The sequence below is a fragment of the Haliotis rufescens genome, unplaced genomic scaffold, assembly GCF_023055435.1.
Source record: "Haliotis rufescens isolate VD_foot unplaced genomic scaffold, xgHalRufe1.0.p SCAF_22, whole genome shotgun sequence".
Lineage (NCBI taxonomy): Eukaryota > Metazoa > Mollusca > Gastropoda > Lepetellida > Haliotidae > Haliotis > Haliotis rufescens.
The window spans coordinates 1,091,225-1,106,334 of NW_025963913.1; the positions used below are offsets into that span (position 1 = coordinate 1,091,225).

General features: G+C 38.6%; 1 protein-coding gene across 2 annotated transcripts in view; it reads right to left on the minus strand.

Annotated features, from left to right (window-relative positions):
- LOC124116600 (inter-alpha-trypsin inhibitor heavy chain H3-like) overlaps positions 1–15,110 on the minus strand; it is a 35,788-nt gene that overhangs the window by 10,168 nt on the left and 10,510 nt on the right. Inside the window, exons 2-3 of one of the 2 annotated variants that reach the window (XM_048401403.1) lie at positions 2,860–3,032; positions 163–276 (exon numbers count right to left, since the gene is read on the minus strand). In XM_048401403.1, the coding sequence (XP_048257360.1) occupies positions 163–276; positions 2,860–3,032 (287 nt within the window). The remainder of the gene's footprint in view (positions 1–162; positions 277–2,859; positions 3,033–15,110) is intronic. The other variant, XM_048401404.1, reaches the window with a different exon arrangement.

Below are 15,110 nucleotides of genomic sequence, written 5' to 3' on the forward strand. Positions count from 1 at the left end.
CTGAGGCCTGAAGACAGAGCTCATTTGTTCCCCTGCGGTTGTCCCCTGACGTTATATTGCTAATATGCATCCATGCTCATCACCAGGCAGATATCAGACACTAACACTATAGACTTACAAGAACACGGAACAAGAGGCTCGTGAGGATGCAAGGCAGCCTACCTGATCTTGTGTTGGTTGTCTGCTGACGGGCCACGTCGCCTGGTCTTTATGCGTACACTGCTGGAGGAGGTCTTCTCCCGTACAACTCCTGTGTACGTCTTGCCGTCTATCTCCCTGAAAACAACGCGAGACCTGTAGTCAGTCCTTATTTGAATTGTACATGTGTTTCTGTTATTTTCTGACAAATTATGTTGGATAATAATGGAATAATACATTACACAGGATATTATTGATGTGATACACGACACAGGGTATTATTGCTGTGATACACTTCACAGGGTATTATTGATGTGATACACTACACAGGGTATTATTGCTGTGATACACTACACAGGGTATTATTGCTGTGATACACTGCACAGGGTATTATTGATGTGATACACTACACAGGGTATTATTGGTGTGATACACTGCACAGGGTATTATTGATGTGATACACTACACAGGGTATTATTGATGTGACAACTACACAGGGTATTATTAATGTGATACACTGCACAGGGTATTATTGATGTGATACACTGCAAAGGGTATTATTGATGTGATACACTACACAGGGTATTATTGCTGTGATACACTGCACAGGGTATTATTGATGTGATACACTACACAGGGTATTATTGATGTGATACACTGCACAGGGTATTATTGATGTGATACCCTACACAGGGTATTATTGATGTGATACACTACACAGGGTATTATTGCTGTGATACACTGCACAGGGTATTATTGATGTGATACACTACACAGGGTATTATTGATGTGATACACTGCACAGGGTATTATTGATGTGATACCCTACACAGGGTATTATTGATGTGATACACTACACAGGGTATTATTGCTGTGATACACTGCACAGGGTATTATTGATGTGATAGGTCAAGGCCAAGGAGTGCGATAAACTGGTAGATTTGTGTGTGGTTCATGTACATCTGTCTACTGCCACACACAATACACAAAGGACTCGTGTCGCTTATGATTTTATATAGTTGTGTGGTTGGATTTACAAGGACACGTGGATCGCACAAGTGATATTTACAGTTGCCTGGTTGGAATTACAAAGACACGTGTAGCCTAGGTGATATACACAGACGCAAGTAAAGTGGGGGATATATGCAGTTGAGTTGTTGGCATTACAAAAGACACGTGTCGCATAGGTAAAATATATATATATATAGTTGTTTGATTGGATTTACAAGAACACGTGGCTCGGATAGGTGATATATATAGTTGTTTGATTGGATTCACAAGAACACGTGGCTCGGATAGGTGATATATATGGTTGTTTGATTGGATTTACAAGAACACGTGGCTCGGATAGGTGATATATATAGTTGTTTGATTGGATTTACAAGAACACGTGGCTCGGATAGGTGATATATATAGTTGTTTGATTGGATTTACAAGGGCACGTGGTTCGGATAGGTGATATATATAGTTGTTTGATTGGATTTACAAGGGCACGTGGTTCGGATAGGTGATATATATAGTTGTTTGATTGGATTTACAAGGGCACGTGGCTCGGATAGGTGATATATGTAGTTGTTTGATTGGATTTACAAGGACACGTGGCTCGGATAGGTGATATATATAGTTGTTTGATTGGATTTACAAGGACACGTGGCTCGGATAGGTGATATATGTAGTTGTTTGATTGAATTTACAAGGACACGTGGCTCGGAAAGGTGATATATGTAGTTGTTTGATTGGATTTACAAGGACACATGGCTCGGAAAGGTGATATATGTAGTTGTTTGATTGGATTTACAAGGACACATGGCTCGGATAGGTGATATATATAGTTGTTTGATTGGATTTACAAGGACACATGGCTCGGTTAGGTGATATATGTAGTTGTTTGATTGGATTTACAAGGACATGTGGCTCGGAAAGGTGATATATGTAGTTGTTTGATTGGATTTACAAGGACACGTGGCTCGGAAAGGTGATATATATAGTTGTTTGATTGGATTTACAAGGACACGTGGCTCGGAAAGGTGATATATGTAGTTGTTTGATTGGATTTACAAGGACACATGGCTCGGTTAGGTGATATATGTAGTTGTTTAGTTGGATTTACAAGGACACGTGGCTCGGATAGGTGATATATGTAGTTGTTTAATTGGATTTACAAGGACACGTGGCTCGGAAAGGTGATATATATAGTTGTTTGATTGGATTTACAAGGACACGTGGCTCGGATAGGTGATATATGTAGTTGTTTGATTGGATTTACAAGGACACATGGCTCGGATAGGTGATATATATAGTTGTTTAGTTGGATTTACAAGGACGCGGGGCTCGGATAGGTGATATATGTAGTTGTTTGATTGGATTTACAAGGACACGTGGCTCGGAAAGGTGATATATATAGTTGTTTGATTGGATTTACAAGGACACGTGGCTCGGAAAGGTGATATATGTAGTTGTTTGATTGGATTTACAAGGACACGTGGCTCGGAAAGGTGATATATATAGTTGTTTAGTTGGATTTACAAGGACGCGGGGCTCGGATAGGTGATATATGTAGTTGTTTGATTGGATTTACAAGGACACATGGCTCGGATAGGTGATATATGTAGTTGTTTGATTAGATTTACAAGGACAGATGGCTCGGATAGGTGATATCTATAGTTGTATGGTTGGTTACAGGGGCACGTGGAAACATATGAACGTATATATCAATCTTACAGTGAGAAGTTTGATATGAAGGCTTCACTAGGAATGATGACATCAAACACGGCCTCGCTTGGAAGTCCGCCGTCGTTGGCGAGCTTACTGGTGATGCGGGTGGAGGCGAAGCGGTACTTGATCTGGGAGGTGACGTGCAGAGACGTGACGCGAGGAGGCTGTAACACAATCAGCTGTACATGATGTTATATATCACCTGTCATGGTAATAGTGTATATCTTATAGCAGCTGTACGTGATGTTATAATAGAGTATATCGCAAAACAGCTGCGCGTGATGTTTTATAATACATTTCATGAAAATAGTGTATACCTCATAGCAGTTGGACATAAAGTTATATGCTACCTCTCTTGGTAATAGTGTCTATCTGACAGCAGATGTATGTAATGTTATATGCTACCTCTCTTGGTAATAGTGTCTATCTGACAGCAGATGTATGTAATGTTATATGCTACCTCTCTTGGTAATAGTGTCTATCTGACAGCAGATGTATGTAATGTTATATTCTACCTCTCTTGGTAATAGTGTCTATCTGACAGCAGATGTATGTAATGTTATATGCTACCTCTCTTGGTAATAGTGTCTATCTGACAGCAGATGTATGTAATGTTATATGCTACCTCTCATGGTAATAGTGTATATCTGACAGCAGATGTATGTGATGTTATATAATACCTGCCATGTTAATAGTGTATATCTCATAGCATCTGTACTTAATGTTATATACTACCTGCCACTATCTTGGTAATAGTGCATTCTCTCACAGCAGCTGTATGTGATGTTATATAATACCTGCCATGGTAATAGTGTATATCTCATAGCAGCTGTACGTAATGTTATATACTACCTGCCACTATCTTGGTAATAGTGCATTTTCTCACAGCAGCTGTATGTGATGTTATATACTACCTGCCATGGTAATAGTGTATATCTCATAGCAGCTGTACGTAATATTATATAACACGTCCCATTTTAATTCTGGAAACCCAAAAGTCCAGAAACTCTACGGTCTTTGCCCAGTCTCGGTTAAAGGTATTTACAAAATTAAACATGCCGTTTTCATGGGAACATACCAAGGAAGAAAAAATGAAAAAAAAATTGTTTAAAAACTCAATATTTAGACTATGTCGCCCATGGGCCTGCCCATGGGCGAAGTGTGGCCCATGGGCCTGCCAATGGGCTAAGTCTGGCCCATGGGTAGGCCCATGGGCAGGCCCATGGGCGAGAATATGTTCCTTTACTTAAAACTCATGTTTTTGATTCGCAAATACATTTAATGTATTCATTCAAGTATCATGACACAATATTTAACTCATTTTAACTTAATTCAACGATTTTATAACGATATTGAAATATTTCGCCCATGGGCGAGAAAAAGGTTTGGCCAATGGGCGAGAATATGTTCTTGTACTTAAAACTCATGATTTTGTTTCGCAAATACATTAAATGTATTTATTGAAGTATCATGACACAAAATTTAACTCATTTTAACTTAATTCAACGATTTTATAACGATATTGAAATATTTCGCCCATGGGCGAGAAAACGGTTTGGCCCATGGACGAGAATATGTTCCTGTACTTAAAACTCATGATTTTGTTTCGCAAATACATTAAATGTATTTATTGAAGTATCATGACACAAAATTTAACTCATTTTAACTTAATTCAACGATTTTATAGCGATATTGAAATATTTCGCCCATGGGCGAGAAAAAGGTTTGGCCCATGGGTAGGCCCATGGGCAGGCCCATGGGCGAGAATATGTTCCTTTACTTAAAACTCATGTTTTTGTTTCGCAAATACATTTAATGTATTCATTTAAGTATCATGACACAAAATTTAACTCATTTTAACTTAATTCAACGATTTATAGCGATATTGAAATATTTCGCCCATGGGCGAGAAAAAGGTTTGGCCCATGGGTAGGCCCATGGGCAGGCCCATGGGCGAGAATATGTTCCTTTACTTAAAACTCATGTTTTTGTTTCGCGAATACATTAAATGTATTTATTTAAGTATCATGACACAAAATTTAACTCATTTTAACTTAATTCAACGATTTTATAGCGATATTAAAATATTTCGCCCATGGGCGAGAAAAGGGTTTGGCCCATGGGCGAGAATATTTTCCTTTACTTAAAACTTATGTTTTTGTTTCGCAAATACATGCAGGTGTTCTTACTATTTTCATGGCACATAATGTAACACAATTTTACTCAATTCAGCTATTTTACAGATTTATTGAAATATTTCGCCCATGGGCGAGAAAAGGTTTTGCCTTCGAAATCCTTGATTATTATATCATGTTCTGAAATTCAGTGACAATGCTGTTGAACAGTAGAATCTGATTGACGTATTTCGCAGAACCTGTTTGACACTATGGGTTCCAGGACCACTAACACTCTGAGCTGAAAAAGTTTGGTCCTAACCGCACCCAAAATCTTTAATGAACCCGGCCTTATCTCTCAAAACGTTTTGGCAGTTTATCATACGAATTCATGTGCGTGTACAACATTACTGTGCAATTACGTGACAGGTACGCGTGCGCGCATTTTAATGGAAAGAAACTATTCGTCTTTTATTGCATAACGTTTGGCTGAATATCTTACATTCTAACGAAATCTCGAAATAATTATTTAATTACAAGCAGTGTCGAACTGACCAGTAGGAATTATGTTTCAATGCGATTGAGGAAAACGTGAGTGAATACTGTGACACCAAAGCAACTTTTAACTGCATTGTCACTTTTGGTATGAAAATGGTAATAGTTAAGAAAAACGTAACAGCCTTCTTATGATAATTCTCATATTCTCATTAGTACGTTGTGTCTAATTACAGTGTCGGCCTTATTTACAGGTGATTCTACAATACTTGTTGTCGGTCAATTACAATCTGCCACACCACGCGTGAATAAACAGTTATGCAGGTGTTGCTGTGGGCAAATACCTAGCCTGTACATGTATATTTTTGTGGATACATGTTTTACAAATGTTCGTTGATATGTGGATATATTAAGCACCAAGACACAAAAAGTTTATGAAAGATGAATTTGTGCCTTGATATATATATTCAACGCGAACGAAGCTTGTATTTTCTCCGCGATCCTGATGTGTATCATCGTTTAATTGGTCATTCATTAAAAGTATGTTGTGAGGCGATATCAAAGGAGCCGCTCAATATACACAGTGTCGTCCGTTTCGCATGAACTACCACCCTACCCTGTCAGTAAGAGTTATGTAATCGGTACACAAATATATTTGGTGCGATGTCAGTGTGGAAGGAGTTTGAATTACGTCCGCCAGTGGCCACAGAAAGTATAGTACCAATCAACAAGGCCAATGCCGTACTAATAACCTAGTGACTCGCGTAACAACGGCTGTCAATATGTCTGCTACATCTACCATACCATCATCCCTGTCACAACTGGCGTATTAACGGCTTATTCAAAATATTAATTGTAGAAATGTCGTTACCAGACTAACGTACGTCGTATTCAGTCCTCAACTGGATGTTACATTCCTTATATCAGTTAACAGCCCTGTTTGTGAAAATATTTACTAGACATAAGATTTAAAGACTAATAAAATCAATTGTAAGACCGCATAGACCATAAAACCGAATAAAATATGTCTTGGTATCATCTCTTGTGTATTAGATGATGGCAATGACCGGAAATGTTATAACGTTAGATTAAGAAGGAGAAACATTAAAGTGTTTTACGATACTTGGAAACATGAGCAATAAGATGTAGCAACATAAACATGCATGGAATAGGGAAAAAGGATGAAAACAAATTGAAAAGGATTTTAATACAAAATTATCGAACTAAATAACTTGCCTGAACAGAAAGGGTACCCAAACTTGTTTGACAGTTATTCGTGTGTTGTAGACTGTCGAATGGGACACATGTGTGTACGTAGGGTACGCATATCTATTGCAAGTTTTAGTACTCATACACTTTCTCTTTTTGTGTTTTGTTTGTTTGTTAGTTGTATAACGCCACACTTAGCAATATTTCAGCTGTATGACGGCGGTCTGTAAATAATCGAGTCTGGACCAGACAATCCAGTGATTGACATCATGTGCATCGATCCACGCAATTTAGGATACGATGACATGCATCAACCAAGTCAGCGAGCCTGACCACCCGATCCCGGTAGTCGCTTCTTACGACAAGCGCTGTCGTCCTTTTACGCAAAGAATGGTTTGTTGAAGATCTTCACGGGTCTATTGAATGCAGGGATTTGTGTAAAGTCATTCAGACAGCATACAATGCCAACTAAAAAATTATACTCAGTGTCTCCGCAAAGTAATATAGTACGGTACTTAGAGTACATGTGAGATTATACTCAGATTAGGGAGATGTTTTATCCATATAACGTGTTATTATTCTACCTAACAATGTATTTAATGAAATGAATGCAAAACAAACTCAGCGGCTAAAAGGTTTCATTGAAAAAACTACCCCTAGTCTTGACTAATAAAACAACTGCAACCCGACACAGATTAAACGCAACTTACAAACACAATCATAATCTGGTTAGTCTGTATCACTCAACGAGGCCGCTTACTTTGCCCACAGTATGAAAGTATTGGGCAGTTCAGTAATTAGGAGCCAAAACCAGGCAGGTACGCTGGTCACACTTGACTGGTCTGACTGATGATTAGGTCGTCTGACAATTGTGAGTGAACCATAGCAAGAAGTATCTGCGAAACTATTTGCTCCTTTTATGGGACCGATTAGTTTTATGACCATGGGCCTCGGCACAAGCGTGGTGTTGGAAGACAAGTTATACATGTACATCCGATATGGTGACTGTTTTTCGCTATTCATATTCTAAATACATTCATAATACCACAACATTTTAGTACTCCTTGAAACTTTACAATCACTTCAATATGTACAATAGATTGAACGAGAACACTTGATATATTGCAGATTATTAAATCATTGTCTCTATTATCAGCCGCTACGTTTGTATCGTTTGCATTGTACAAAGAAATATTTTATCTGTCCTTTTGCAGATTTAGCCTCAGAATGTGCTCATTCGAATTAGGAACGAAAATAATTGCTTATCATAAGTCTATATGATACAGTTAAAAGTTACTTGTACACTGTAGACGTATTCACTTTAAAGTCGCATACGACCTTCGCGAGCGAGTTGAATGATCCAGGTTAATTGGAACGAAGTCTAGAGAGGGTTATACAGTTTTGTATTTGGTAATGTGTAGGTTTGTTAAACATAATTTTTTAAATTCCTTTTATTTCAATATGTAAAAACATAACTATGCGCTTAAAAACAGAGCTGACTTGATGGGAGATAGCCACCTCAGATTGTCTGTTGGACACGGTTTAACCTTACTGTGTCCTCACCCTGGTTGTTGTTACCGTTGTTATAAGGGATTAAGAGCTACGGCTCATTGCATTTTTGGTTACAGTCTGTATCACTAAAGTGGACATGTGCAGGTGAACTCTGTTCAATTAGTATATGAAATGCCCCAAAATGTGAACTCCAGACAATAATAACCTGAGGGTAAATCCACGTGCGTCTGCCTTTCCCCTCGTTCACCTTCGAAATCCTTGATTATTATATCATGCCAGAGTTCTGAAATTCAGTGACAATGTTGCTGAACAGTAGAATCTGATGGACGTTTTGTGCAGAACCTGTTTGACACTATGGGTTCCAGGACCACTAACACTCTGAGCTGAAAAAGTTTGGTCCTAACCGCACCCAACATCTACAAGTTTGTAAGCTTGTAGACATCATTAAGAAGTAATTAACAGTCCCATGCTGAGACCTTTCTCAAAATTCAGACAGGTGGCAGGCTGCCAACAAAGAGAAGAAAATATCGCAACCCCGACACGACTGTGCTCAGTCAAACAATGAACTTACGACCGGCAGAAAACAACTCCAGTTGAGTATGCCGATGCTGTATCTCAGCCGTGTTGGCCTGAAAATTTAAACATGCTAATTAAATCCAAAATCGTATAATTATTTTTAATAGAAACCGTATCTTAATTTGTTCTTGCACTGCATCATATCGTGTATTTCATCTGTATATGTGTAATGTGTATATGTATCAATGACTACACTTATACCGCATATTCTGCAACAGACTATAATTAATCACCTTATTATTGTCTCTCCATTTACCATGGCTGACTGCACTAATACCCTTTTAACAGTGGACACCGATATAAGTATACATGTAGGCTTTTTGTTCAAAAAGGAATATGCAGGAAATTATATGTAACAATTAACTGTGTACTAATTACATGTTTGAATGTTATCAGTTTTACGTTCTGAGATACAGTGATGTAAGCATCTTCTAAAATCTTCTAAAAATATAATAAAATACAAAACTCTCTGCCGTAATTTTTTGTGGAAATCATTCGATCAAGTAAAAAATGACTGCGTGACAAGACGAATCAACTATTTATACCCGATAAAAGAAACTGCCGTATTTTAGGAACAGTGCTATAACAAGACATTTGAAATTTCTAACAAGCAGATACATTAGAGACAGTGACTAGACTACAGGTACGTAATCCGTATCAATCAAAGGTGTAAAAAAACTGAAAATCATATCTGTCGGAGACCTACCAAATTACCAAGTTTTATCATTACTATATTTATTACAATGCAAATACTTTAGTGATACATTTTTTAGAGGAGAGGGCATACACACAAGTATATTGCTTCCGTGTGTGAATGCAGGTTGTACTTGGTATCTCAGTTCTCAGTTTCATACCGGTTGTATAACTGAATTTGTATATGGAACCATGCGTACAGCATGACAATTACTTGCTATTCGTCAGTTTACAACACACATAACACGGTCAAAAATTTTAGGCACCGCTTTTGCGAGTTATGTAGTACAGTAATGTTTTATTAAAATCTATTTCAACTTGTTTTCACCATTTTCCCTATTGACAGTCGTTGTTACGTGCGTCACTAGGTAATTAGTACGGATTGACCTTGTTTATTGTTTCTATACTTTGAGGATTTCTGTGACAACTGGCGGACGTAATTCAAACTCCTGACACCGCATCAAATAGATTTGTGTACCGATTACATAAGTCTAATGGACAGGGTGGGGTGGTAGTTCACCGGACGACACTGTGTATATTGGGCGGCTCCTTTGATATCTCCTCCAAACATACGTTTATTGAATGACCCCATTAAACGATGATACACATCTCGATGAATATATCAAGGCACTAATTCATCTTTCATAAACATTTTTTTGTCTTTGTGCTTAATATATCCACATATCAACGAACATTTGTAAAACATGTATCCTAAAAAAAATAAACATTTTCAGGCTAGGTATTTGCCCACAGCAACACCTGCATAACTGTTTATTCACGCGTGGTGTGGTAGATCGTAATTGACCGAGAGCAGGTATTGTAGAATCACCTGTAAATAAGGCCGACACTGTAATTAGATACCACGTACCAATGAGAATTATCATAAGAAGGCTGTTGTTTTTTTTCTGAACTGTTACCATTTTCATACCAAAAGTGACAATGCAGTTAAAAGTTGCTTTAGTGTCACAATATTCACTCACGTTTTCCTCAATCGCATTGAAACATAATTCCCACTGGTCAGTTCGAAACCGCATGTTATTAAATAATTATTTCGAGATTTCGTTAGAATGTAAGATATTCAACCAAACGTTATGCAATAAAAGACGAATAGTTTTTTTCATTAAAATACGCGCACGCGTACCTGTATATTGCATACCTGGTGTCACGTAATTGCCCAGTGTGATGTATCAACGGGACATTAAATGGGAAATGAAATAGAAACTAACTAAAATTTAATGTTGTGGAAAATAACTCCAATGAATTGGAGTACACGCACATGAATTCGTATGATAAACTGTCAAAACGTTTTGAGAGGTAAGGCCGGGTTCATTAAAGATCGCTACAATGTGTAAAACAGGTGAAATTTGTAGAACTAAAGGAAACATCCAACCAAATGCCCTTTTTAAATAGTAATGTAATGATATAATATAAAGTATATTTCACATGATACAATATACTTTGCAAACAGTTAGTTGATGCTTGAAAGGGACTGACGTAAACATGGGCGAAATATTTTAATAACGCCGTAAAATAGTTGAATTTAGTAAAAATTAGTTCAATTTTGTGTCATGATACTTGAATAAATACATTTAATGTATTTGCGAAAAAAAACCATGCGTTTTGAGTAAAGGAACATATACTCGCCCATGGGCCAAACCTTTTTCTCGCCCATGGGCGAAATATTTCAATATCGCTATAAAATCGTTGAATTAAGTTAAAATGAGCTAAATTTTGTGTCATGATACTTGAATGACTACATTAAATGTATTTGCGAAACAAAAACATGAGTTTTAAGTAAAGGAACATATTCTCGCCCATGGGCCTGCCCATGGGCCTACCCATGGGCCAAACCTTTTTCTCGCCCATGGGCGAAATATTTCAATATCGCTATAAAATCGTTGAATTTAGTAAAAATTAGTTTAATTTTGTGTCATGATACTTCAATAAATACATTTAATGTATTTGCGAAACAAAATCATGAGTTTTAAGTAAAGGAACATATACTCGCCCATGGGCCAAACCTTTTTCTCGCCCATGGGCGAAATATTTCAATATCGCTATAAAATCGTTGAATTAAGTTAAAATGAGTTAAATTTTGTGTCATGATACTTGAATGAATACATTAAATGTATTTGCGAAACAAAAACATGAGTTTTAAGTAAAGGAACATATTCTCGCCCATGGGCCAAAACTTTTTCTCGCCCATGGGCGAAATATTTCAATATCGTTATAAAATCTTTGAATTAAGTTAAAATGAATTAAATTTTGTGTCATGATACTTGAATGAATACATTAAATGTATTTGCGAAACAAAAACATGAGTTTTAAGTAAAGGAACATATTCTCGCCCATGGGCCTGCCCATGGGCCTACCCATGGGCCAGACTTCGCCCATGGGCAGGCCCATGGGCCACACTTCGCCCATGGGCAGGCCCATGGGCGACATAGTCTAAATATTGAGTTTTTAAACAATTTTTTTTTCATTTTTTCTTCCTTGGTATGTTCCCATGAAAACGGCATGTTTAATTTTGTAAATACCTTTAACCGAGACTGGGCAAAGACCGTAGAGTTTCTGGACTTTTGGGTTTCCAGAATTAAAATGGGACGTGTTATATGCTATCTGCCATTGTAATACGAGGGTTGGTCAAAATGTTCTAAGCCTGACTAACATTTAACTATGTGCCATAACAAAGTGAACTAGTCAATGTAGTACATTGTTTGAGTAGTTCATTGCAAGTGTATTTGGTCTGTCGAGGCCTTGTGTGTATTAGTGATAGCCAGTTCAATGTGATGAGGTGAGGTGAGGTGAAATGGGGTTTAACGTCGCATCTAAGATTATTGCACTTATATAGCGACGTGCATTCCCGTGTGTGTGTGTGGCTGCTTGTACTAATCCGGACTGATGCCGATTTATAGTGCTAGCTCACTGATATACCATGCCGCAGTTTAAGATGAATACCCCACTCTGACACAGTATACTGACTCCGAGCCGACCAGTCCTTGTTTTAGTCCCTCAATGCCGAGCGCCAGACATGGTAACAACAAATACCACGTCTTTTGGTACAACGCGGCAGGGGATCGAACCCCGGACCTTCCGCTCTCCGGGCGGACGCTCTACCAATAGACCACAGAGGCGGTCTTGAACGTGATGGGCTTCCAAATGGACTCAGAAATGGAAAAGAACGAGTACTGAGCAGTCATCAAGTTTTTTACTTTAGAGAAAAGTAGTCCCCAAGAAATTCTCGACCGCATGTCACAAGTGTATGGGGATAAGTGCCATTGCTATTCCAATGTTAAACGCTGGCCAGCTAGGTTTAAGGCTGGGAGAACAAGCCTTGATGATGACCCAGGACGCCCCTCAACTTGAAACTATTATTCATGAACATTTACAGATGAATAAGATATCTGCTCGTAAGGTGTCAACATTTCTAAATTCGAATCTTAAGGGGAAAAAAACTGACATTGCCAGAAAAAATTTAGAGCTAATTGAGGAGGATTTCGCCACATTCAAAAAGAGATAAGTAACGGGTAATGAAACATGAGTCTTAGGACCCTTATGATCCAGAGTCAAAACGTCTTCGACGGTACCAAAGCAATTCAAGTCTTCAACATCAGTGATGAAAGTTATGGCGAATATATTCTGGGATGCAAAGAGTGTGATTCTTGTTGATTACTTAGAAAGTCAAAAGACGATCACCGCTGCCTTCTATGCTGATTTGCTTCATCACCCGAGTGATTCTATCAAAGAAAAGCGGCGAGGAATGCTGACTGCTAGAGTTCTACTATTTCATTGCAATGCCTCTTCTCACACCTCTCGACTTGCAAAGTCTGCTGTGCGACAATGTGGGTTGAAGAGCTTCCTCACACTCTATGCCCGTCAGACCTGGCACCAAGTGATTTCCACCTGTTTCCTAAACTGAAAGAACACCTTCGTGGAAATCGCTATGACGACAACGATGATCTCAAAGCTGCCGTGAATGTGTTTTTGAGGATGGCTTAAAAAAACCGTCTTCCTGACTGGAATTAATAAGCTTCACTATCGATATGAGAAGTACATTGAAAAGAATGAAGATTATGTTGAAAAATAAAACAAAAAGCACTTTCATAATTGTTGGTTTTGTTTGTTAGGCTTAGGAGTTTTTGACCAGCCCTCTTAGTGTATATCTCATAGCAGCTGTACGAGATGTTAGATACTACCTGTCTTGATAATAGTGAGATTTCATAGAAGCTGCACATATTAGTGTATATGCCAAAGAGGCTGTAGGGGTGGATACCAACAAAATACATGTTTCTGCCCATGTTAGGAATCGAACCAAGGCCTAGGGTGAGCGGGCGAGCGCTTTAACCGTTTGGATATCCCACCGCCCAGCAAGAACAACAGCCCAATACTATGTACCAGTCCCTTTCATCGTATGGTGGGCATATTTGTGGCTTGAGTGTGCCTTGTCCTGAAATAAATGTTTACAGGATGCAGTAACGTTCCTGGACGGAACAGCTCTGTGTCAGTCATTCATACCACAGACGTCCATTGATTGGTTAGCATGGCGTGTAGAGACATCTGGTGACCATGTGCCTACATGTCCAGACACAAGCTAAGCTATAGGCCGGGACAAGCTCTTCTAGACTGTTTGTGTTATTGTTTGAGTAGAAACACGGTCTGGGAACATGAAACGGCCCGCAAAGAATTGCCAACAATAAGAGGGAGACACCATGTTGTGAGTCTGTATGACACATGTCAGATTGTCCTTGGTAAGAGGATTTAAAGATCTTGATGTTTACATTTCGTTAGAAGGATTGTTTTGTTCAAGATATCGTTTAGTTCTGTGAATTAAGAACCTTATTGAAAACAAACCACTGAAGGTTTTTGAAAATGTTGTGTATTTATAACCTACATTTCCAAGTGGCTAAAGGTTATAACAAATGCAAATAGCTGTTTGAAATTTACTCAAGGTTCACATGTACTTGGTGAATTGTTAATAGATTTAATTTCAGTCAGCTGCTGACGTATATAATGGCACAATGCCCTCGGGTGACCTCAATTAGAGTGTTTTAAACAGTTCGCTGAAAGCAAGCCATGCACTAGAGAGAAGGGGGGCACGGGTGGCCCAGTCGTCTAAGGCGCCGCGATTCGCTGTGCATAGTTGCGTCCCTTGGACACGCCAGAAACCTATGATTGTGGGTTCGAATCCCGATTCGCCCCGATTATGTTTCTAGGTTTGTCAGCACCATACCCGTGCTCGTGGGTTTCACCGAAGTGGTAAACGTCTGAGACCTGCATCACTTCGGGCTTTCCTCCCACATTAAGCTGACACGCCGCGATAGAACTGGAATACTGTTAAAAGCGGCGTTAAACCCAACTCACTCACTAACTCACTAGGGAGGAAGGTACAGGTGATCGCCATACAAGATCTACAATACCATGCGAACTGCAGTTTGAATTACTTGGGTTGATTGGAATCCGGCGAGCTGTTCTCTCCAATCGTAGTTTATGTAACTGTGTTCAACATACATAACTATCTCACCTCTGATCTGTATCGCAATACACATATAGCTAACAATGAGTGCATTGTCGGCAACAAATGGTATGTGCATGTTTAGTGTTGATGTTGAAACCGTATCCTTTTACTAAACGTTATCAAATGAGCGTACTGTGCTGGAT